This window comes from Seriola lalandi, unplaced genomic scaffold, assembly GCF_002814215.2.
Source record: "Seriola lalandi dorsalis isolate HSWRI2012SDOR001 ecotype SW California unplaced genomic scaffold, Sedor1 jcf7180002054892, whole genome shotgun sequence".
In the NCBI taxonomy this organism is placed as follows: Eukaryota; Metazoa; Chordata; class Actinopteri; order Carangiformes; family Carangidae; genus Seriola; species Seriola lalandi.
In genome coordinates, this window is record NW_019525444.1 from 256675 (window position 1) to 279820 (window position 23146).

General features: G+C 42.2%; 2 protein-coding genes across 5 annotated transcripts; one reads left to right on the plus strand and one right to left on the minus strand.

Annotated features, from left to right (window-relative positions):
* Positions 1–87: 87 nt before the first annotated feature.
* Positions 88–1527, plus strand: ndufaf8 (NADH:ubiquinone oxidoreductase complex assembly factor 8). Its single transcript, XM_023429259.2, has 3 exons — positions 88–378; positions 985–1095; positions 1183–1527. The coding sequence occupies exons 1-3, from the start codon at positions 298–300 to the stop codon at positions 1201–1203; spliced, it is 213 nt and encodes a 70-aa protein (XP_023285027.1). The 5' UTR covers positions 88–297; the 3' UTR covers positions 1204–1527.
* Positions 1520–21712, minus strand: slc38a10 (solute carrier family 38 member 10). 4 transcript variants are annotated; one of them, XM_023429257.2, is made up of 18 exons: positions 21514–21712; positions 21043–21313; positions 18958–19075; positions 18480–18525; positions 18123–18216; positions 17769–17912; positions 14600–14724; positions 11089–11191; positions 10501–10683; positions 9621–9732; positions 8250–8356; positions 7993–8146; positions 6189–6359; positions 5656–6102; positions 5469–5555; positions 4456–4476; positions 3895–4035; positions 1520–3814 (listed from the first exon to the last, which is right to left on the minus strand). In XM_023429257.2, the coding sequence occupies exons 2-18, from the start codon at positions 21130–21132 to the stop codon at positions 2631–2633; spliced, it is 3327 nt and encodes a 1108-aa protein (XP_023285025.1). In that variant the 5' UTR covers positions 21133–21313; positions 21514–21712; the 3' UTR covers positions 1520–2630. The 4 variants fall into 4 exon arrangements, with proteins under 4 accessions (XP_023285025.1, XP_023285024.1, XP_087036245.1 ...); XM_023429256.2 differs by lacking the exon at positions 14600–14724 and adding an exon at positions 15512–15636; XM_087180119.1 differs by lacking the exon at positions 4456–4476.
* Between the last annotated feature and the right edge of the window lie 1434 nt (positions 21713–23146).

The window sequence follows — 23146 nt, forward strand, 5'->3', positions numbered from 1 at the left end:
ATCAGCGAATCAGCTTCAGGGAAGTTAGAGTTGACACTTTGATTGACAGGGCGATGAGCGAATCACATTAATGAATATTCTAGCTGGACGTTTCCTTGATGACAGGGTCAACAATATGGCGCTGTCTATAGTTTACAAGAATGCCGCATCTGCCCATTGATATGTATTTTTCAAGTTTGCCATTAAATTTGACAAACTGTGAAGCAGCGTCGGTGCCGGGATTATCGACTCCTGCGTATTGTGCTTTGCAGTTGACGTAAAAGACCTAAAAGGACTTGTGGACGCCCGAAGAGCAACATGTCTGGGACAAACGTGTGGAGTCGCAATCGCGAGAAATTAAGACTTTTCCCCGACCTTCTTGCACAGTGTGCGGTAGAGGTGAGCAGCGTCACAGAGGAGCAAGGGACATTTTAGCACCGTAGTACTTTAAACTCACAAATAGCTCATTTCGCATTTTAATTCAGTCGAGCTACCTGCTTAAGACCCCAAAACATGTCACTTATTAACTTACCGGGCGGCTCCAGTAGTTTAACTGTAAAATTGTTTTTGTTTTTTTTAATTATTCAACATGTATTAGTATATTATGGCGAAGGTTTTGCTTTGGGTGAGTGTGTTCAGCTTTACTGTAGTTACACAATACAGGATTACGCAATGAAATCCCTCTATGATACACAAACAACACTATGAGTAAATTGAAAAGTTAAATTAACATATGATACAAATTGTAGAAATAAAAATAGCAAACAAAGATACAAAAATAGAATAATAGTAAGAATGTAGTAACAAAAAAAATCGACAAAATAAACAAAAACAAGAGCAGAGTGCATGCAGTAGAGAAACGGAGAATCTTTTTATTTTTTTTATTTCATGTGTGAAATTTTCCTGTAAATCAATGTCACTCAGTCTTGGATAGATTTCCGGGTCAGGGGACCTTGTATCTCACTTTGTTTTTCTTTGTCTAATATCAACTCCTGTGTGATTCAGGCAGCAGCATATGGCAAGTGTGTGGCAGCTACCACAACAGGCAGACAAGAGTTGCAGAAGGACCTGTGTGCCAAGGAATTCGAAGCACTGAAGACCTGCTTTACAAACGCAGTAAGTGGCAAAGACAGTAATCCTCCTCCTGGTTTACTGTAGAGATGAATGATGGTCATTATTTAAACTATTATTTTTTAATTACAGGCCAAGAAAAGAGCCAAATGAATGGAAACCGTCCTGGTTGTCTTAGAGGAGCAAATACAGTGGGGCAACCTCCAAACTGACTGTGGCAGAAGAAGTTCTTAGTGGCTTGTGATGCTGAAAGTTATGTGGGATTGTTGAAATGTGTATCATGTGTTGAAAAATCTACTTTTTTTTTTTTTAAATAACTTTGTTGAAATGGAAAATGTACAAAGCCATGTATTTTTCGGCAGCACTGCCATTTCCTAGAATATGCGAGCTCCATTTAACTGTAATATAGAAATGTGAATAAAAATTGCTGATGTTATTAGTTTGTTTGAATAAAGACCAACAGCCTTGGTTATACTATATCTTTTATTTATTCTTATCACCAAAATGTCCAGAAATACAATGCACATAGAAAAATAGTCAGAAAAATAGCCTCTTGTACAAAGCTAAGGTCCAACATGTGTTTAAGTGCCAACGGATGGAGGAAATCTAAGAAAAGTTGGATTACTAAAAATCACTACAAACATAATCCAGATTTCCTGAACACAATGTACATGTATATTAAAATTACTGTAGCGTTTACAGTAAGGAGGGTCTTGTGCAAGAGAAAAGACCACAAATTGAGAAACTGCCACATTTTGTTTTGATAAACAATCATTACTGCAGCATATGGATTAGAAGGCACTAAGAAATCAACTAGGAATAGATATTGAAGAAGGAATGATCATTAACTACAGTCGTAGATCCAGATGGTCTGGATCAAGCTGCTTCATGGTCCAGTTTATCAAGCAGTAAGGCTACGCTGTACACCTCGCAGCTCCAGCATGAGGTTGAATTCAGTGACTTTCATTTGAAAGTATAAAGAAACCACTTATGAAAGGGCCTGAATCCAAATCACATCCAATATCTAGTAATTGTAGGTTCAAAGAGATCCTACACATTGATCACAATTAGACATATCAGATTTACAATATTTACATCTCAGAGTAAAAGAAACACACAAACTGTCCTGAACTTTTAACAAAAACTCAACACAATAAAGCACAAACATCGATCGTGCAGAAAGGCAGAGTCCGCAGGTGAGTAAAAAAATGAATTAAAGTGACTCGCATACAAACATTATTTTTTGCCCTGTCAAAACACTCCATATAATGCTATTTGCATAGATTTATATACATTTCAACAATAACTATATCCATAATTTTCTGCCACAAGACAAAAATAAGTTAATATTTACATACACTTTGCTCTTTAATAAAGACTTTGGGTTATTTCCAGAGTACACAGTATCAAGAAAGAGAAAACGTTCCTCTTTGTCCTTGAAGGCAAGAGAATGTAAGGCAACAATATCATGATCCATAGTATAAGGAGGTCCTGCAGGTGTACAATGTGTGTGAACTTGCTGTCTGACCATTAAATGAGACTCTGTGTGTGTGTGTGTGTGTGTGTGTGTCTGATGTGTGTTATTTTGCTGGCTCATCCTCTGAGGCCTGTTTAATCTGCCGTGAGTGCACCATAGCCCCGGCCATTAGCTGCTCCTCCAGGGCCACGTGCAGGTCTGAGCCCCCCAGCTCCAGCAGGGGCTCCAGCCCAGGCACTCCCCTGGACCCCCCGGTCTCCTCTGGGGGGCCTCCAGCCTCTTTAGGTCCCACTGCCCTGCGCTTCCGCTTTAGATCCATATCCCCCTGGTCCCTGACCTTCTCGTGGGAGCCCTGGGGGTGAGCATCGGCTTTGACAGCCCTGTCTTCCACACCTTCTCTGGGGTCTGTCTGAGCAGCAACTTTCTCTTTGAGGTCTCGTCCTCCTTTCTTCAAAGCTTCGCCGGCTTCTCTCTCAGCCCCCTGCGCAGCCTTTTCAGCTTTTTGGGCTTCTATAGCTCGCTCCATTTGGGCCAGCCTCTCTCGAGCCTCCTCTGCCTCCTTTTCTTTCCTCGCTCTCTCATGTATTTCATTGCCTACTTTCTGCATCTCCTGCTGGAATCTCTCTTGTTCAGCTTTCTGCTGTGCGAGTTTCTCTCTTTCTACTCTCTCTCTCTCCAACTCCTGTTCTCTGGCCAGCTTATCCTTTCTCTCCCTCTCCAGTCGTTCTTTCTCCACCCTTGCCTGCACTTCTTTCTCTATCCTCTCATTCTCCAACTCCTGCTCTCTGGCCATCTTTTCCTTTAGCTCCTCTTTTTTTAGTATTGCCTGAACCGCTTTCTCTATCTGTTTAACATTTTCCTCATCTTTAACTTGAGCTGCCTGATCATTTTGAGGCACAGGCTGGTGGTCGTTGGGTCTCTTCTTTCCCAGTGGCACCCCCCTCGCCCCCAGCTCATTCTGTTTATGAGATTCTCCTCCAGGTGCAACATGGACATCCTCCTTGTAAGCAGCTGGAACAGCTATTTTAGGTTCCCCGGCTTCAGCAACCTTATCCACAGCCAGAGCTTGTTTCTGGGGCACAGCGGGAGGCCCAACCCCTCCAACCTGTGGAGCTCCAGCTCCAGCTTCGGCTCCGGCTCCTTCTCCAGCTCCAACTCCGGCTCCAGCTGCCTCCTTGTGCTGCTTCTGGTCTGAGGCCAGTCCAGAGTCTTTGGGCTTGGGTGCTCCACCTTCAATCCCCTCCAAGTGCTCCTGGACGCCTTTCTCTGCCTCACCATCAGCAGCGCCTTTAAGACATAAACACGTTGTCTACACTCTATGTCTCATGTCGGCACTAATATCTGAAAAAAAGAATGTGTATACGCACCAGCAGGCTGTTTCTGGTGGATTTCCTTGTGTTGCTCTTCTATGACAGCCAGTAGTTTTTCCTGCTGGTCTAGAAGTCTCTTCTGTTGCTCTTGTTGCTCCTTAATCACCTGTAGTAGCACTGCGTGGTCGAGCTGGCCCTCTACATGGAGACAGAGACGTTGGATTAAAACAAGTCTGAAACTGGTCTGAGAAATATACATTGGTTAGGCGTCTGTAAGAAGCTCAGTTAGGCTGTAGGGCCAAGCTCTATGTAAGAGAGGAGGGGAAACAGACAATAACCCACTATTAACGGATTCATTCCAACACACAACTCTAGCTTTAAACATAAACTGGGATGGGCAGCTGTAGACACACACAAACTATGTTAGAGGGTGAGGTGAGTGGGTGGATTCTACGCTGGTGCATTATTCATTATTATGCAATAAATACACAAATTACCATATTTTTTGTATGAATATGTAAATATCTATTAATAGATAAATGGCCCAGTGACTGAATAACAGAAAATTTGAATGGCAAGCCGAAGTAAACAGAAGTAAAGGCAAGAGGGAATTCATACCTGCAACCAACTTTTTTATCACTGTGATAGGAGTCCAGCAGAGAAGAGAAAGAAAGAAAAAGGGATAAAGATGGAGAAGGAGAGAGAGAGCAAACGTAAACAACAGAAAAAAAAGAGTCAACAACAGCCAAAAAAAGACTGGTAAAAGTATCAAGCCAGGTCAAGAAGTAAAAGAAAGACATCTCTCCTATGTCTTACTCCATGTGTACCTTCGGAAATAGGCGCAGTGAGCAAGAGCAGATTATGCAGATGAGATTACACAAGATAAAACAAGCAAAGTGAGATGAGGAAAAGAGAGGCATAAACAGCATGCAGCAGACCACAGCAAACCTCTCTAAAGTCTATTACAATACCACCTGAATGAGCCAATTAACTGAAGAAAATCAACCAACCCAACCTTCATCGATCAGTTATTATATAATCATAAAAAGTGTTACAATTTAAATCTTTTGTGCACCCTCTCACAACCTGCCACTTTTTCTCATATTTCGATTTTCTACGTTTTCAACAATAAATTTAAAGTGCAACTCCATCAGGGCTTTTCTGCACCGGACACACAATAGCAGAAATGCAATAGTGGGGGCGTCGTGTAGCGTAGTGGTTTAAGCAGGCGCCCCATGTGTAGAGGCTACAGTCCTCGCTGCAGTTGGCCCCGGTTCGAATCCCGCTAACACAGAAAACAGTCATGTGTTGGGCGTTACTGTCAAAGGGCCACTGTACTGCACAGGCTATAAACACTGCCCCCACAAAGCTGGAGCTGCACTGCATTCTGGTCCACGGAGGCAGCTGTTGGTGGAGAGACTGGCATCCCCACCCTCTACTGCATGATTTTTAAAATATTTGTAGATTACCTCACATCCAATCAAAACAGAGATTTAAAAATGTATATCCAAATACCAAAGTTGAGTTTTAAATTTGGATTTGTCAAATTTTTTTTACCAGAATTTTCTGATAAGTGACTAAAGACTTCACTCACATCTACTCCCTTTGATTTAGAGGTTTTCTACTCTTACCCTCCATCTTTTCGTCTCCCGTGTCTTTGCTGTCTGCAGCTGGAGCCTCATCTGCCGCAGGACGATGCTCTCCTTCAGGAAGTTGAACTGAAGAGTCACCAAATATCACAAGGTCAGTGCTGCATTTCTCTAGATCTTTCTTTCGCTCTAGTTCCCTTCCTCTACAAGGACAACGACAAATACTCACGTTTCCCTGCAGAATCTGGAGCTTTGCCCGCTTTTTCGACTTGCACCACCACAGCCGGATTGGCCACCGCGACCGCTTGCACTGCCAGAGGATCTTTCACAGGATCGAGCTTGTCCACTTCCTTTAGCGGGGGAACTCCCTGCTTTTTGCCTGCTTGCGCTGCCTGGTTCTCTAGCACCTCATTGGACAGAACTTCACCTCCACCCAAATCCACTTCCTCTTTCCCCACAACAGCCTCAGCAGGCTTTGGGTTCTCTTCAACCTTATTGTCTTTTCTGTCATCTACCTTCACATCGTGCCCTAAAACATGCTCTCCATCTCTTTTGGGTTCTTCCTCTCCTCCGTCAACATTTTGTTTCTCTTCCTCCTTTCTTGTGTCTACCTTGACCTCATCATGAGGGATGGGAGGTTCATGGCGATGGGCCTCTCCCTCTGGCACCGCGACACCTGGGAAAACAGACGAAGCCTCGTGAATTTCTACACAGCTCATAAAACATCCAGTGAAGGCTCCAGTTATGGTTCAGTTTCCTTACCAGCATCAGGACGGTCCAACTGCACCTCTTCCTCCTTCTTCCTCTTAGGTAGCTCCACTGGTCCTTTGATCTGGGGGGGCTCGGCCTGGTCCCTCTCTACAGGTTGTACCACCGGCACACCTGGGAGGTCTGGCTTTTCTATTTCCGCTGGCTTCTTGTTCGGAGGATTGTCTGCAGGCAAACGCACAAAACAATCTATTACAACACAGACTGCTGCAGAGAATCACCTCGATGAACATAAGTCTTATAATAACAGATTTATACAACTATAAAAACTGAGTTTTCTAGGATATTTTTTACTCTTGTTTAGTCCCATTACTCATAAACTTTTTATTTGTGTTTGCTGCATTTTCTCACACACACACACACACACACACACTGTACAGTCAGTCTGGAAAATATGAGACATATTACTGCGACTAAATTAAGAAACCATAAATGTGACATCTCATTTATTCCAGTATTTTCTCTCGTCTGAGAAAAACAAAATTACTGTATTGTGCTGCATTATATTTATCACTAGATCTGAAATTTACTCTTTTATTTTCTTGTGCAGTAGTGTTTATTGTATACATAAACTGCTGGCATTAAAATAAATTAACACCCAGGAATATCTCACATGGACTGCACACACTGATACACTGAGCTGTAATTGATTATGTGCTGCTGATTTCTGATGAGTAGCTCCACCAGGTGGCAGCAAATACTGACAATGGCAAGACGGACATAGTTGCTGCAGTATAGTAAATGAGCGAGAGAGACAGAGAAGAGAGGGAAAAGGGAGATGAATTATAATTGAAACTGACAGGAAATGGGTGTGTAGGTCAGACCACATGAGTTTCACATCGAGCAAAGATGGGAGGAAGGAATGTAGTAGAATAAAAGACAATCAGAAAGAATAACAAAGATGGACATAGACAGACTTTTGCTGGTGTAAGTGGACAGGTTAAAAAAAGATGCAATAGGAGAACCATGAGGTAAAGAAGAGGAAGTGAAACTGTTTCTGTCTCTTTCTGTTTCACCCTGAAACCGAGAACATTCTCTCACAGATTTCCTTTACATCTCATCTCCATTCGTCTCATCTGTACCCCTCTACCCTCCCCGAACCATATCATCTCTATTTGCTTTATCTGTACGCCTCTACCCTCCCCAAACCCATATCAACTCCTTCACACAGCCAGCGCTTGCAGGCATTTTATAGCTGCCACAGGAGATATGGGGGGAGATGAGGGCTGTAGACAATGTATTTTTGGGGGAGGGGGTGGCAGGAGAAATGAGCAGAGGTAGAGGAGTGGAGAGAAATTGCTGGAGTTTGAAGGGCATCACTCTTGCTCCATCAATGTCAAGTACTCAGTGCTGCTCTCAGATATTATCAAGAGGTTATCTCCTCACCCTGCCTGTGTGTCTGTCTGTCTGTCTATCAGTCACTCTGTCTGTCTCCATCTTTTCTTCTCACAGAGATAAAAGAAACCCTTTCTTTTGCTGTGGCTTTGTGCTTTTGTTTTAATTTCACTCGCCCTTTGCTACTGGCTCGTATTCTCTTTATGTTGCTGTTTTAGGGCGCTGCATTCAATCCACGACTTTGAAAATAAAACAAAAAATAAACATGTCTCTTGTGCCGCCGGTGCCTTTTGCATGAAATAATTACATGCAGCACTGCTGTCCAATTTCAGACACTGCAGACAACACTGGCTCCAGCCCGTTGAGGTAAATGTTTCCATGGCTCATTAGTAAACCACTTTCATCTACAGTCTGTCAAGTAGATAAGTGATTGCCAGCCATTAGCGCATGTCATGATCTTTACCGTTGAGTTCACGGGGGTCTGGTAGCAGCAGGTTGTTCTTGTCAGCCGCTGCAGGAGAAGGGGGTTGGACCCTGGTGCCAGGGCTACTTGCCGAAATTGAGAGAGTGGTAAAGGTGCTGACCAGCAGGATGCCCAGACCCACCCAAAGCACCAGCTACAGGACAGATAGGAAGAGAAGAATTGTCAAATACAGGGAATCAACTTATATTTTCGGTGATGAAAATGATTGGAAAAGTGCAAATTCTGACTATGTGAACCTGAGCGATGATGCCATTCTTCTGGATTTTCCTGTAGATGAGAGCGGGGCAGATGAAGCAGATGAGGCTGCCCATGGTGGCTCCAGTCAGACCCAGAATGGTTTCCACTAAAAGAAAAACACAGGGATTATCTTGTGGTCCTGTGGAGCAGTGACTCCCAACCAGAGGTAACGTGTACCCCAGGGGGAAGTTCTGCAGGATACATGTGCTCGTAATAAATAAACAGTTGAACTAATGACCAAAAAATGAATGGATAAAAAGTTGTAAGAATTTGTTGAAGGTTATGCATAAATTATTAAAATAATTAGCTAAAAGTAATGGTTAAATGGTTGAAAGATCCAGCCTCTCTCACGCCAAGCTTATCTGATGGGAACATGGGGGTATGTCAAATCAAAAAAGTTGGGAGCCACTGCTGCAGAGACCACGGGGCAAAACATTGGCACCAACAGAACCAGAGCTGAGAGGGTTCTGTTCCATCTCTCTTCTGCCAAATAACTTAAAGCAGTTCTCCAAATCTATGCTCCGAATCGCTAACTCCATTCATACCTGCCTCTGCCATTCATAACCAGCACCCGCCCAGGCTCCCCATCCATGGCACCCTGCTCCTGGCAGCAGCGAACCCTGGCCCCACCCCTGTCTCTGTAGACCAGGCCGGCTGGGCGTCGGGCCCGGAAACCCATCGTTCATCCAGAGGACGGACACCATATTGTCTCCCTCAGATTTAGTGTCCATTCTCCCCAGGGTCCTTACCTCCCTTCTCCTCAGTCTATTAGTCTGATTAGACACACAAAGAGCCATCCAATCCCACTCTGTGTGTATTTGTGTGTATTTGTGTGTATTTGTGCGTGTGTGTGTGTGTGTGTGTGTCTACCCAAGTTTAACAAACAGCCACCATATAAAAGTATGAATAAAACATAAAGTAATGCTAACCTTTACATCTCCACCATTTTGGAGCCGTTTGTGAGAGGGACGGAAAGACTCAAAGAACCCGACAGAGAGGCCGTATTGGTGTGTACACGGACTTTGTGAGTGTGTGTTTAAGTGTGTGTGAGAGAGGGGGAGTCTGGGAGAATAATAGCCCTATCTTCCCGTCTGCCCGTCTAAAAGGGGATAAAAGTTAGGGCTCTGATTTAAGGACTGTGTTAGAGTGTGACAGTCACTGACTCGTAAAGTCACATTCACACATGTCGTAAAACTCCCCAGCTACTCCGCCCACATAAAGGAACACATGCACCTTAAAGACCTCCAGCCAATAAGCTGCACACATATGAACACTCATACAGTTTTAATTCATTCAGTTCGTGCCCGATTGTGTACACACACACACACACACTCACACACTCACACACACACACACACACACACACACACCGTTGGGAATGAGAATGCCTCCCAGCATGGTGCCAAACACAATGCAGAGGGTGATCATCTTGAAGCGCAGAGGAGGCATGTATCCCCCGGCAGCAAACGTCCCATCCTTCTGCTGCGAGACAGAAACAGAGGAGGGAGGGAGAGAAATGATGGTGAGACAACAAAACATTTTCCAGGGCACAAGTTGATTTTTGTCTCTTGATGATACACACCACACAGCTTGTACTACTTAGCATTTCTGCTACATTTACTCATGTGTTGTGGCCACAACACTGCCAGTACTATCCACACTCCCCATCTGATTTCAACCAAAAACAAAAACTAGACTTCCTGTTTCCTTCTTATGGTGCAATTCTGAACATGAATGACGAACCCCCCCCACAAAAAAAAAAAGCTTTCAACATTGTAAATGCTAGAAATTCTTCTAAATTACATAAGAAATAGTACATGTCACAGGATTTTAACAAGCCAGATGTGTTTATGTGCTTGCGCTCACATCTGGATATGATAAAAATTTAATAGACGTCACAGTTAAAAACCACAGCAAGTGTCTTCAGCGGGCTGTGTTTACATGGAGCAACACATTTCTGTCCATCTGTCAAACTGCACCACAGAGACGATGAATGCCTGCTACTTCCACAATCAGTTAAAGTGTAAAATGAAAAGATTTAAATGAATACATATAAAGGGGTATACGTGTTAATACACACACTTTGTTTTCAAATTGTTATCTCTCTCTATCAACATTATTTACAAAAAAAAAAAAAAGAAATGACATGAAAGGTATTTCTAGTTAGGTATCCAACCACATAAACACTCAAAGATGTCCTGCTCATTTTGCACACCCTATACAGGAAGTATGCGAGTAGTATTTGCCCACCTGCTGCTCAAAAAGCATGGTGTTGATGGCCTGGCGGCAGGGCAAGATCATCATTGGGAACCCGACAGCCACAGACATCATAAAGCCCACACGGATCATTTCTGTCACCAGGTTGGAGGGGAAGTTCATCAGCACGTTGCCTGCAATGTTTTCTGTGAAGCTGACGTAGCCAAAGAACCCCACCTGGTTTAGAGAGAAGTGGAGGGAACATAAATACAAGGTTGAGAGGAGAGGAAAGAAAAAGGAGAAATGATATCAAGAAGTGTTTTTTTCTTTCTAACTGGGGATAAGTTCCTCATGTGTAAGACATCAGCTGTGTTGTCTGAAGGAAATGTCACCTTTCAAGACTCTTGAAAAGCCATTTTGACCAATTTTAACACCAAAAAAAATGTATTTATTACTAATAAGAAACAGACATTAAAAACAGTCACTGACATCATACACAAACTCTTTAGGTGGTGATTTGAAAATGCCTGAAAAAGGATCAGGACAAGCGGCGCTCTAATAACAAAATAGCAAGGTTTCCATGCAACAGCAGTGACAGAGACAAATGTGACGGGTGTGAATGGCGGTGTCATTTCCACTCACAGTGATGTAGAAGATGGTGACTACGTTGAGGGCAGAGGTGAAGATGGTGCTCATGCGTTTGACGGACGGCTCGTCCAGGCTGTCGTAGGTCGGCAGCACCTGCCTGTGAGAGACAAGCAGCCCAAAAAGAAAAACACGCTCTGCATGCCGCATTACACATCGCCACACTGGTACTGTTGTTGTGCATTCATGTGTCGTCTGAATCATCAGACACACAACTTTTGTTACGGACACTTTACCGTCCAAAAGTCTGGAGGGAGGGCGAGGAAAGTAGACCCATAGAAGTTACATGAATCAACACAGTTGGGTTTTTTGTGTTCAAACAGCTGCTCAGTCATGGTCTATGTAGCTACATGCTTAATATCTGGTACTGGAAACTGCTCTATAGATTTTCTTTAATGAGCAGCCATATGGGGCCCCATTTATGCCACTCAGTAATCAAATGATGCATCACTGTCCTCATGTCTTTGTCAGCATCCTACTCAGACATCTGATTTCTTTTTTGCTTTTTTTTTTAGTCCATTAGAGTTTTGACACTGTGAGGCAGTCATGAGCGACATTAAACTAAGATATCTATCGTCTGCTAAGATGTAGCCAGATTTCCTGTTTGACTGATTCTGAAGTCATACATGCTGTTATGTGGATATCGGCATCGTTTCCTAAGAATGGAGCTCACTTCCAACGTATATAAATTAGCAGTAATACGACACATCCATACAGCCAGATATGATTTAGATACAAGACGTGATGAAGCGCATCAAAATACAAGTTGTGTGTATGTATGTTCATCTGACGTGCACATGAATGCAACAAGTTTTTCAGCATGTGGATTTTTTTTTTCTTCATATTATGAATACAATTGACAAAAAAAATTATGTCTCCAATTTTTTTTTAATTGCAGTCGTTTCTCAAAAGGGGCAGTGGATGAAATTCATGACATGGCAGTGGGGGGTGAGGTGTGTATGAAGTGTACCCGTGTGTGTGTGTGTGTGTGTGTGTGTGTGTGTGTGTGTGTGTGACACAGAATGGGTGACAGTAGTCAAGGTGGGCTGAGGTTGAACCTGAGACTGTCTGTCTGTGTGTCTGTCTGTGTGTCTGTCTGTCTGTGTGTCTGTCTGTCTGTGTGTCTGTCTGTCTGTCTGCCCAGGTGTCTCTCTCTGTCATTTTCTGCTCTGTGCTATAAAAGACTGTGGCAGTGTGGAGGGGACCATTGGCACATTAACCGGTGAATTTACAGGCTTTATATATAACAGTGAGTGCCTGGCAGGTTTTAGAGCATTATAAACTTTCCTGGCAGACTCTTTGTGCTCGGCTCCTCTTTTTCTCTCTCTCTCTTATATTCAAGTGAAAGGAAGAAACAGGCAGAAGAGCTGAGAGAGCTGAGAGAGAGAGAGAGAGAGAGAGAGAGAGAGAGAGAGAGAGAGAGAGAGAGAGAGAGAGAGAGAGAGACCATAACTTTCTCTGCCTCTCGTTCTCTCTTTGCCTGTCTCTCTTTCACACACTCTGGTTTTATGAGCAAGCACTGTCCCGTGGTGCTATTCCTTGATGCTTGTTTAATCCGCAAACCAGTAAATCTCAGAGCCAAGGTTAAATAAAACGGCATATTGTAAGTGGGGAGCTAAAGCATCTAATGGTCACCCAATAGTCCTGACTCAGAGGGTAATGTGTTTTTATTTGCTTTAACGCTGCCCTTTAAAAATGAGGAAATATGACGGAGAAGCTCTTTAAAGTGAGTGTGTGGAAGTGTGTGTGTGTGTGTGTGTGTGTGTCGGGAGGGCTGGAGTGTGTGCTGAAGATAATATCATTAACTTGAATTGAAAGCATGCTGACAGTAGCATCACAGAGGGACATTTTCACCGCACATGTTTTTCTTATGTCCCTCTATTATGAGCTAACTGCTCCTCGCAATTCAAACATGCAGCCAAAAAACAACAGGGCCAGCTCCCATCCCGTCATAATGGTGATGTTAAGTAATGTTTTAACTGAAAGTAAACACATTTCATGAATGTAATAAAAATCCAATGTGCTGAGAGCTGTTTAATCAGCCTGTGAATACATCAGTGTGTGTCTGTAAGATGGCGGCAGTCCAATGTGTTGATTAGTGGTTTGGCTTAAGCTGCCTGCCGCCTGACGGAGCGCTTGCCTCGCTCGGCCTGACCACAGGCCAAGAAATCACCCTGCCAAATATCACTCAGCACCACTAGTGGGAACCAACACACAAAACACACATGCATAAACACACACAAGCGCACACTTTCTTCTTCTGCTAACATGCACACACCTCACTTGCTAATGAACACGCCCGCTCTGCAATAATGTTATGTTGGCTTTGTGCGATTACATTGATTAAAGTCTCGATTCAGTCTCAAGGCTACAGTCACCCACTCCTGCCACTTACCTCACTCACTCTCACACAAACAAACCCATATACCACCACCCAAACATCTGGCCCCTAATGACCTCATCATAAGACTCCCTGCATTCACATCTGAGACTAGACTTCGTACACCCCCAGATCAGATCTTCACACGTTTCCCACAACCTGCTCAACTCACCGCAATCCCTGAGCAAGCGCTGAAGCGAAGAGGGCAGGACAAAAGAGGCAGTGACAGAGCATGCAGATGGGTGAAAATGAAGAAATAAATGAACATGGTGACTCAGAGAAGCTGAGAGAAGTGACATGCAGCAGTGTGATCTCTGCCGTCACTGTGGGGAAAGTTAATGGAATGGAAAGATTGGCATGAAAACCCTCGCACTATCTGGGAAAATTAAAAAATATCAATATATGTATATGCCACACTGGCTAGGTCTGAATCCATGTATATTTTGAAAATTTAAATTTATTGAAGTTTTTCCAAGTTAAAACTCAAGGTCTTGTTTGTATGTCATCAATTTATGCATTTTTTGATAATTTTTCTAGCAACAAATTTTACTTAGGAGTTTGAGTTCCTCTTAAAAATTAACTTGTCAACTGAATGACACTGTCTTCCAACAGCCGTTTGCTTCCATAACGGCCAAATTGAGTTTTACTCCCATCAGATCGGATAAAAACAAAAAGCAGTAGCATGGACAAAAAGCCGTTTAAATCCCAGGTTAACTGTACAGAGGTCAGACTGAGCGGTGGAGCAGAAACGGATGAGCTGACTGTGAAAAGCACATTAGCAAATAAGCAACCTCCCTTTGCAACTAGATAAAACTTACCAACCACAAATCTGTGAGTGTCTTTACATGACTCACCCCAAACCCTCCACTGTGGCTCAAAGGAATTACTGAAGAATACATGCACTAATCGTGACATTTGCTCAATTTGTACGTGAAGAACTGAAAGATTCAATTTATTGTATTGCCGAGCGGAAAAGCCCATATTTCAGGGTTTACCTGGCACATAACTTTAGGACTACTGTCATTCTGGGTCAATGAGTTTTCAACTTTAAGATTTCTTTATAGCCTTATTTGACATTAGTGTCAGTACATGGTCCTGTGCGGGTGGAGGGGAGGGAGGAGTACTTACGACTGACAGGCGAAGGCCATCCCACAGATGGGGAGACAGCGAAACACGCCCTCCCAGCGCATCACATAGACCTGCCCTAGCCACCAGCCGCTGAGCAGCCCGTGTTTGAACGAGGACAGCACCATCTGAGGGGAAGGAGGGGGAAGGGGGGGGAGTGGAAGTTACGGCCCGAACCAAATGAAGACAAGAGGGGGGAGAGCACGAGGAAGGGGGGGGGGGCTGCACCCATGCTGACGCCTCACAGACAGATTATGAAAGTAATGAATGAGGAGAGAAAATCAGAAGAGAAGGGAAGAGACATGACAGGAAACCCCATACTGAACAAAAAACCTGTCATAGCTGAAAACGTTGAGTAATGAAGGTGATGAGTAACAATGAGATTGTAAATTTGATTTAAAAAAAAACAAAAAAAAAACAAAAAAAAAACAACAGCATACGAAGGGTAATCCAGACAAAAAACTACCCCACAGGTTTTCAATCAGCATGTGTTTCCTTCGTCTTGCTCCTTTAATTACCTGCTAAAGTCCCACAGGACAGCAGAACACTCCATAACCCTCCAGCCTTCCACGCCCAGACCCAGGCTGCTCATCCTGGGTTTGGGGCGGTGGTGTGAGCACAGCAAAGATTTAACTTTCACCTCTGCCTTATTACTACTGCCACCAAAAACACACACACACACACACACACACACACACGGACACACTCACAGATCTGAAATGGCTCAGACCAAACCAGAATTAAAAAGGTGAAAAATGGGGACGACTGAGAAGAGTGGGTGGAAGGTTCAGGTGGGAGGGGGGGTTTAAGGAGCGTAAAGTTGCGAGGAACACACTGGGCTTCCTTAACTCTCCACCCCCCCCCACTGCCCTTACGGTGGTGTTATTTTGGGGGTGGTTTCCATGGTTTACTTACGGGTGACAGCAGAAGGTTGTGGCGATAATGGGCAGGCACTGAATGACGCCCTTGAAGCGCCACAGGTGAACCCGCTCCACCCAGGAGCCCGAGATAATGCCGTAGCGGAGAGACGACAACACTATCTACAGCACCAGCAGCAGAAACAGCAGCAGGACAGAGGGGAGCAAACAAAGGGTGTAGAAGAGGAGAGGAGGTAGTAAAGGGGAGTGAGGAGGAACAGAAGGACACAAGGGAAACAGAAGGAGAGAAAGAAGTAAAGTAGTGCAGAGGGGAAAAGGAGAGAGACGAAGGGTAGGATGAAAGGAGGGAGGGAAGGAGATACGTCACTGTTAGAGGGTTAGGGGTCTGGAGTGGGCCGGGCTGGGCCGGGCCTGGATCTAAAGCCAGACACACACCACACCACTGCTCCAGGTTATCGCCATGCTATGGAACTAAAAGTCACACCACACAGAGACACTGTAAACAGTTTGAAGGCTGTGGAAGCAGCACTACGGGTCAGTGGAACAGAGCCACACACACAAACTGTGTGTGCACACATTTAAAGAGTAAATGAGCTGAACCACATGGGGCAGAAAAGTGCTGCTGGACTGGACTATGACTGAACTCCATCTATCAGCTGTGAGGGAGCATTTTCATTTGAATATCTTTGGGATTTGGACTGCAGGTTCGACAAGATGTCACCTCGGTATCAAAGCAATTATGGTGACCATTTTCTGACACTGTATGAACAATACGCTCAATCGATTAATATTTGCAAACACATCTACGAGGTTACAATGTGCAGAGTGGAAAGAAAATGTGTCTTCTGTACTCATTTACAACATGTTTTTTCTGGTCACAGCAGTTTTGTATTAAACTGTCTGGTGCAGGGACATCACTGGTTGTGGTGTAGCCAAAAATGCAACATGACTAAAACGTTTCAAAGAAAGATGCAGCCACAACATCATGAAAGAGTTGAGGCAGGGCTACACAGCTAAACATGAAATGTTATTCTTTCGAAGTTCCTGAAGGATATATCCGAATAATTATTAAGGCTTGTGTTAACAGAAATATTTAGTGGTGTTGCTGATGAATTCTGATTAGCTGGGGCAGAAAAGTACAAATGTACAAATGGGAATGTTGTGCGTTTGTGGGAAATGCGTTTGATATATAAACAGCATTTCAAATGAATGGACCACAAAAGTCTAGAGGAAGTCTAAAATATATAAAAATGCATTTTAACATATTGACATCTCTCATAGGCCAAGTTTTTTTTTTGGTTTTTTTTTTATAATAAATGAGCAACTATAGAAAGACAATTCCCTATAGTTGCAAAGGTTTGTGATTAAGTGGAATTGACCATCTGACCACCATTTACTTTGTGCTTACAGTGTTTAAAATGTCCCTAGGGGCCAATTTCCAAGTGGTGTCTCCATCCCAGGGGAAAGTCTTTGTTTCAGCCTATAAAGAGCTGTGCAGCAACTGTTTTCTGCCTGATGTGACTGAGTGTGAATCTGCTCTTTAAAAAAAAAAAAAAAAAAAAAAAAAAAAAAAAAAAAAAAAAAAAAAAAAAAAAAAGAGGAGCAAGACAATATTGTGTTGATAAGGAAGACATACAGTACAATGGAGCAAATAAGAAGGAATTAACGCAAAATACAACAAAATGGCATTCATCCAAACAATATTCACAAAATCAAACAGGTTTCAGTTTAAAACAGAAGGTAACTTGAGAAGGTAAACTCAGGTTAGACATAAGAGACCTCTAATATTCATATGTAGCACACTACATATGAATATTACAGACTACACTACACTACTGCTCATAATACTACAGGGGGAAAAACATGTCAATTCCTGTACTTAAAGTAAATGGGAAAATGCAAGAAAATGCGCATGAGCAAAAAAAGAGAAACTGTCTTCTGTTGCTAGGGTAGATTTGTTTGGTCCAGATATTAATCCACTATGTATTACGACTGCATGACTATAATATTACTGATGAATTTCCTAAATGCTGTTCTAAATCTCTAACCACTTTTAACTTTAGCAGGATCCATTTAATTAAACGTCATCTTTCAGCATTACAGATGTCAGACTGTCGCTACACTTTATAATACTGGGAACGATATACTGCGGTGCAGTGTATAGCTAACATGATAGGTTTTTATCTCAGGCATTTTGACTGTTCAGCTTTGTCAGCATCGCCAAAGTGTTTTCCACTGCAGCCTATTCAGATGCATTGCGTAGAGTGTAGCTGTCTGTGTGACGGCGTGCTCACCGTGAACATGAAGAGGGTGTAGAACATGAGAGCCATAGCGGAGAAGGACTGGATGGAGGACATCATGTTCCTCTGCAGACTCAACGGGAGCACGATGAAGAGAGACACGGCGATCAGCAGCAGCACGCGAAAACTGCCAGTCACCTTTAAACGATAGCATGACACAAGAAAACAACATCATCTCGACTCTTCTCATCCTCTGCTTGTTGCTTCGAACATTTGCTACAGTTGAGTATTTTGTTTAAGAACAGGGCAGAGAAGAGAAAGGAGATGACATGTATCATTTGATCAATCAGTGTTGCAACATGTTCAAAGATTGTGACAAAAATATGTGTAAAAGTCATGATCTCAAACCTGTAAACCCAACAGCTGAGCGAAGAAATTTGATCCCAAATCAGCAATGACAACATAGAAGGCAATACAGGTCCCCAACATCAATCCAATCATACTGCAGGGACAGAGGAGAGAAAACCGAGACAGGTGCAAATTCAAATGTTATCAGTGTCAACGATTTTGGAAATAAATCCATTTTATATTACCTTTGAACTTTTCTATTTATCTTTCTATATACAACTGGTGATCTAAATGAACTGAACCACTTTAAATGTCTCAACATTCAAAGCTCTATAACGATTACTTGCAGAAAATAAAGTCACTGTCTACACTTAAAATACAGCATAATGTGTGGTATGAATAAATAATGAGACTTGCCTCGTCTCCACCAGTGTTTTTCCTGGTTTCCCGTAAGCATGGAAGGCTGCAGAGAAGGGAATGATGTCAGTGTGAACAACGTGAAGACAAACAGATGGCTGTGTCCTAAAATAGCCTGTCATGATAATACCTGAGCTCAAACTATCATTGCTATGCTTATCTAGCATTCCCAACACACTCTTTGTTTCCTGAGTATACTACAGTACAGGAGCTTGAATTTATAATCTGATGAGGCTTTCTGTCAATGAAATTTAAGTTTCTGTAGCTGCACAATTTTATTTCCCTGCTGAGTCATGATGCTAACTACCAACTACCTCCATTTTAAACAAGCAGTGGCTGCTGCAACCACCATCACCGTCCTGGATGACCTCACAAAAACAAACCCTCCACATATAAACTACTGTATTGTTATAAATACAAAGCAGCAAATGTAACATTTATTTACATAAAAATGTAAATTTTTACAACGTAAACTCACCCAGTCCAGCGTAGGTCCTGCGTTTGGTGTTGTTGGCCGTGTGGACCAGGAACATGCAAGATTTGTGGGTCATCCAGGAACAGAAGAACAACAGTATGGTTCCCAGCACGATCCCACACTGTGAGAGCAGAGAGGTAACGTACGTCAGACATACTTTCACAGACCCGTCCTGATCTAGTCTCTTCTATTAAGTCATACCCACAGCATTGTTAGAGTAACCTTGATGTTCTGGCTAACTGTCAAAATGTCATCTAAACTATCCATCTATCTACCCAATTTAGTCTTTAAAACTAATTACAACTCCGGTCCAAGGAGGAAACATATTAGCTAGTTTAATATAAAATATTTCTATGATAAGCATTTGGCTGAAAACATAAAGGTCCACAGAGAGGAAAAGTCTGAGAGAAATTATACTCACACTTGATAATCAAACAAAAGAATGCAGCAAATAACCTAACTTTTATTCGCCCAGAGGAGTTAAGCAAATCAGTTTAATCTATAACAGGAGAAGAATTAGCTTCCACTGAGTATGTGATAAAACATTAACAGAGACCTGTGTGACAACCATAACCACAAAGGAGCTCCAAATGCCAAAGGCTCTGCTAAATGCGGCTAATTTTCTCCATCATTTTCAGTAGAAAAGGAATTATTATAATAATCCTGATCATATTATAGTCAATGCTTTAGTTATGAGTTATGAGTGTTAACAACTTGATGGTGATTGATTATGTGTGAATCACTAAATTAGATTCCCCAAAGAAAACACAAACAAACAAAAACTGTGATTTATTGTTGAAACTTAAAATTAAATCCCATATCAGCAGCTCAGTTACCGAAGTAAGATGAAAATTGATGAAAATTGGGGTGGGGACAGTGTGGTGGTTCTTAAAATCTCAGTTGTAGTCACACTATCTTCAGATATTGGAGAGATTTTTTTAAATACAAAGCGATGGCCCAATGAAAATATTCATTCTGGGGTAAACCTGGCTTTTTAAAGTAACTCCTCATCTTCTTATGTTCCTACTGAACAGCATGAACATAGAACTTTGCTTTGAGTTGTGTATTCTTCGTTCAAGGCCACAAACCACAAGCACAGCAAGGCAGTGATGCATGAAGTAGACTGACTTTCCCTCACAACAGTGACATCACATTGTGATGATACTCAATAATATTTAACTCTTTTATTTTCTAAGTCAGAGGCTAGTACACTTCCCTGCGGTGTTTTTCCAGTATGTACCACAACCTGTAAGACAGGGCGTTTGAATGATAGAACAGGAAGAGCATAAAGACTCTTGATGCAGTCTGCCAACAGACTGGGATGCAACCAAGCATCCATTGACCTTATGAGGAAGTTGCCAGGCTGTAAAATAACTTAACCATTAAGCAAATATCAGTTCACACTCTTGACAACACAAAACACACAGAGGCCAAAATGAAACATACTCCCATTATTAAGCCAAAGGTTATCATTTTCAGTTTTTGTTGAAACTGTTTTAGAAAGGAGTTGATTTAACAATTTCATGGTCATTTTGAGGGCTACGACTTGTGATGTGAACATATTTTCCAGCTCTTTCACATCAATAAAGTTAGAATAAATGTTGTAAAAACCTCTCCGTAAAACAAATACATTACCCAAAACTACAACTGACTGTATACAATATTGTTTTTGACAAGCTGAAACCTCTCATTTTTACTTCATGCATAACAATTTGTGTATGATGTACTGGGGACCAAATCATGCAAAAGTTTTCAGATATAATCATGTTTTCATAGCATGTGACTGGCTCCCTATGTTGCCTGATGTGTGATATTAATGGCCTTAAATAAAAGCTAATATTAACGTTGCAAGAACTATTTCCCTTCACCTTCACTAACCTCAGCATTAAGGCACAGCTTAGATATTGAAAGGACTCATTCTGCATGAGTACTTTTACTTTTTTTGAGTACATTTTCTTGCCATAACTTCTAAAACTTTAAATGCAGGACCTATACTTATTTTACTTAAAATAAACAATCCAGTCAAAATAAAGGTTTCAGAGGAGAGTTTTTTTTATCGCAGCACCTGCCCATCCGCAGGCGACCCACCTGTTTGAAGCAGAAGGGCATGGTGAGCACGCTGACTCCGACGATGCTGTTCACCACGTTCATGATGAGACCCGAGTTGGACGCCGTCATTTTGAACCGCTATCTGACTGGTCCACCCTCGGCCAGACAAAACAAAACAGCCCGGTGACAGCAGCACACTAAAGGCTAACGGAGAAGTATACCCGTCTTATCTTTCTCGTCCAAAGCGGGGACTCGGACTAAATTCCGGGTGTGTTTTTCTGACTCCTCCGCCGATCAATGACGTGGCGCTCTGGGGAAGAACACAGAAACAACCGAGGGTAACATTTGACATGGTTTAACCTTCATTTGTTTTATAAAACACACAATAACAAAAGACGAACACAAACGCCAACTTTAAACGTATTAAAATGAACACAAAATGATCATTAAGACTGAAGCTTTCAGCTAGCAAGCTAATTTAACCGTTAATAGTTTCGTGAACTAACTCACCTTTCGCTACGACTTCTGCGCCCTCCGCCTCTCTGTACTGTTTTTACGTTATCATCGGTGATTTCGTGATATTAAACGACCATCTATCGCCGGGATGTTTCGTGTTTGATGAGTGTATAAGCCACGGAAACTCGTTGTAAGATGATAATAACAAATCCAACCTGGCTGTTTTTCTGAGCGCGTATCCAGGAAGTAAGGCTGCGAGTCGAGGAGGTGAGAGAAGACGACACAGTCCGCTGGGTTTAATACTGTGGAAATACTTGGGCGCCCACTAGTGGTCACATGACTTTACTGCCATTGGATATTCTTTGGATATACTTTAGGGCCCTTTTTATCTTCCTTTTTACTTTCTTTCCAGCAATTTTAAGTTTTTATAATAAAAAAAAAAAAAAATTATAAAAAATACTTTTGTTTTACGTTAAGCCACTGCTATGAAAAAATAATGAACCACTTGTAGCGTACTTTATTTGCATTATATTTCTTTTTAATACTGCTTTTCTTCTGCACCACTGCATTTCAAATGTAAATATTGTACTTCTTAATCCACTATATTCATGTTACAACTTTAGTTTTTCTTCTTTCTAAAAGTAACATTTTACATTTAAAAAAAAAAACATATCGGAATCTTATAAAATATAATACATTTTAGATTTAACCAGTGATTCCCAACGTTTGTTGCCTTTGACCACTTAGAAAAAATAGTGTCCACTTTTAGATGTTTATGAGCTGATAGCAGTTCCAGCAAAGAGTGATTTTTCTTGTCTAAAGTTTTTTATCGCATTTCTGTTATTTCATCTTTCCTTCCCCACTAATCATCCTACGACCCATCAGATTTATCTTGTCACCCTTTTGCTGTTTGGAGGAGGCCTGACTCTTAGGTTGGGAACCACTGGACTAAACTACGGAGTGTAGGTAAAGTAGTTTTAAACTTGCTCCACATTGACCAGCAAAAACAATAACATTTTGCTGCCACATTCAAGCATTAGTATTTACAACCAATTTACAATAATGTAATGCATAATTATATACGAGTCAAAGTTTCCCCAATGTTCTGCATTATGAATTACTTTAGATACTTTAAACACATTTTGCTGCTAATGCTGTACTTTTGCTTGAGCAGGATTTTGAATGCAAGACTTAAATTTGAAATGGAGCATTTTTACATTTTTGTATCACTACTTCTACTTAAGTAAAGAACCTGTATATTTCTTTCACCACTTGCGGACTCTGTAATGATAACAATACCAGCAGACATGCATGAATCCTGTTTTTCCAGATGCCTCAGAGAATACCTTCCGGAAAGGGAAACAGACAACAGAGGGATGTGAGGGCTAAAGGTGCGAGGGGAAACAAAAAGGACTAAAACAGAACAGGGCAATCGTGGCTGACGTCAGAGAGAACGTAGTCAGACTGAGCACCTGAAATGCTGCTGGCAGTGGCCCGGTTTATTTCCATTAGTCAAAGCGCCTGCCTGGTGCCCTCTCTGACTATTGTGTTGTTTGACCAGGAAAGAGAAGACGGAGTGAGGGGTTGGAAGTGGGGGTTGACCTGGGAGCTTTCCCCCAGCCGGTTGTGCTTTCCCCCAGGGACAGAGGATTTGCAGAAGCAGGGATGTGATGAAGCTTTGAGAGGC

Bases quoted from the DNA above. Each gene is read 5' to 3' on its own strand.
- ndufaf8 (XM_023429259.2), top strand. From the start codon at position 298: ATGTCTGGGACAAACGTGTGGAGTCGCAATCGCGAGAAATTAAGACTT. The intron at 379-984 runs GTGAGCAGCGTC...TGTGTGATTCAG, and splicing joins TTGCACAGTGTGCGGTAGAG to GCAGCAGCATATGGCAAGTG. The intron at 1,096-1,182 runs GTAAGTGGCAAA...TTTTAATTACAG, and splicing joins AGACCTGCTTTACAAACGCA to GCCAAGAAAAGAGCCAAATG.
- slc38a10 (XM_023429257.2), bottom strand. From the start codon at position 21,132: ATGACGGCGTCCAACTCGGGTCTCATCATGAACGTGGTGAACAGCATC. The intron at 17,913-18,122 runs GTTTGAGATCAT...TATCGTTTAAAG, and splicing joins CTCAGCTGTTGGGTTTACAG to GTGACTGGCAGTTTTCGCGT. The intron at 4,036-4,455 runs GTATGAATTCCC...GTCTCCATGTAG, and splicing joins GATAAAAAAGTTGGTTGCAG to AGGGCCAGCTCGACCACGCA.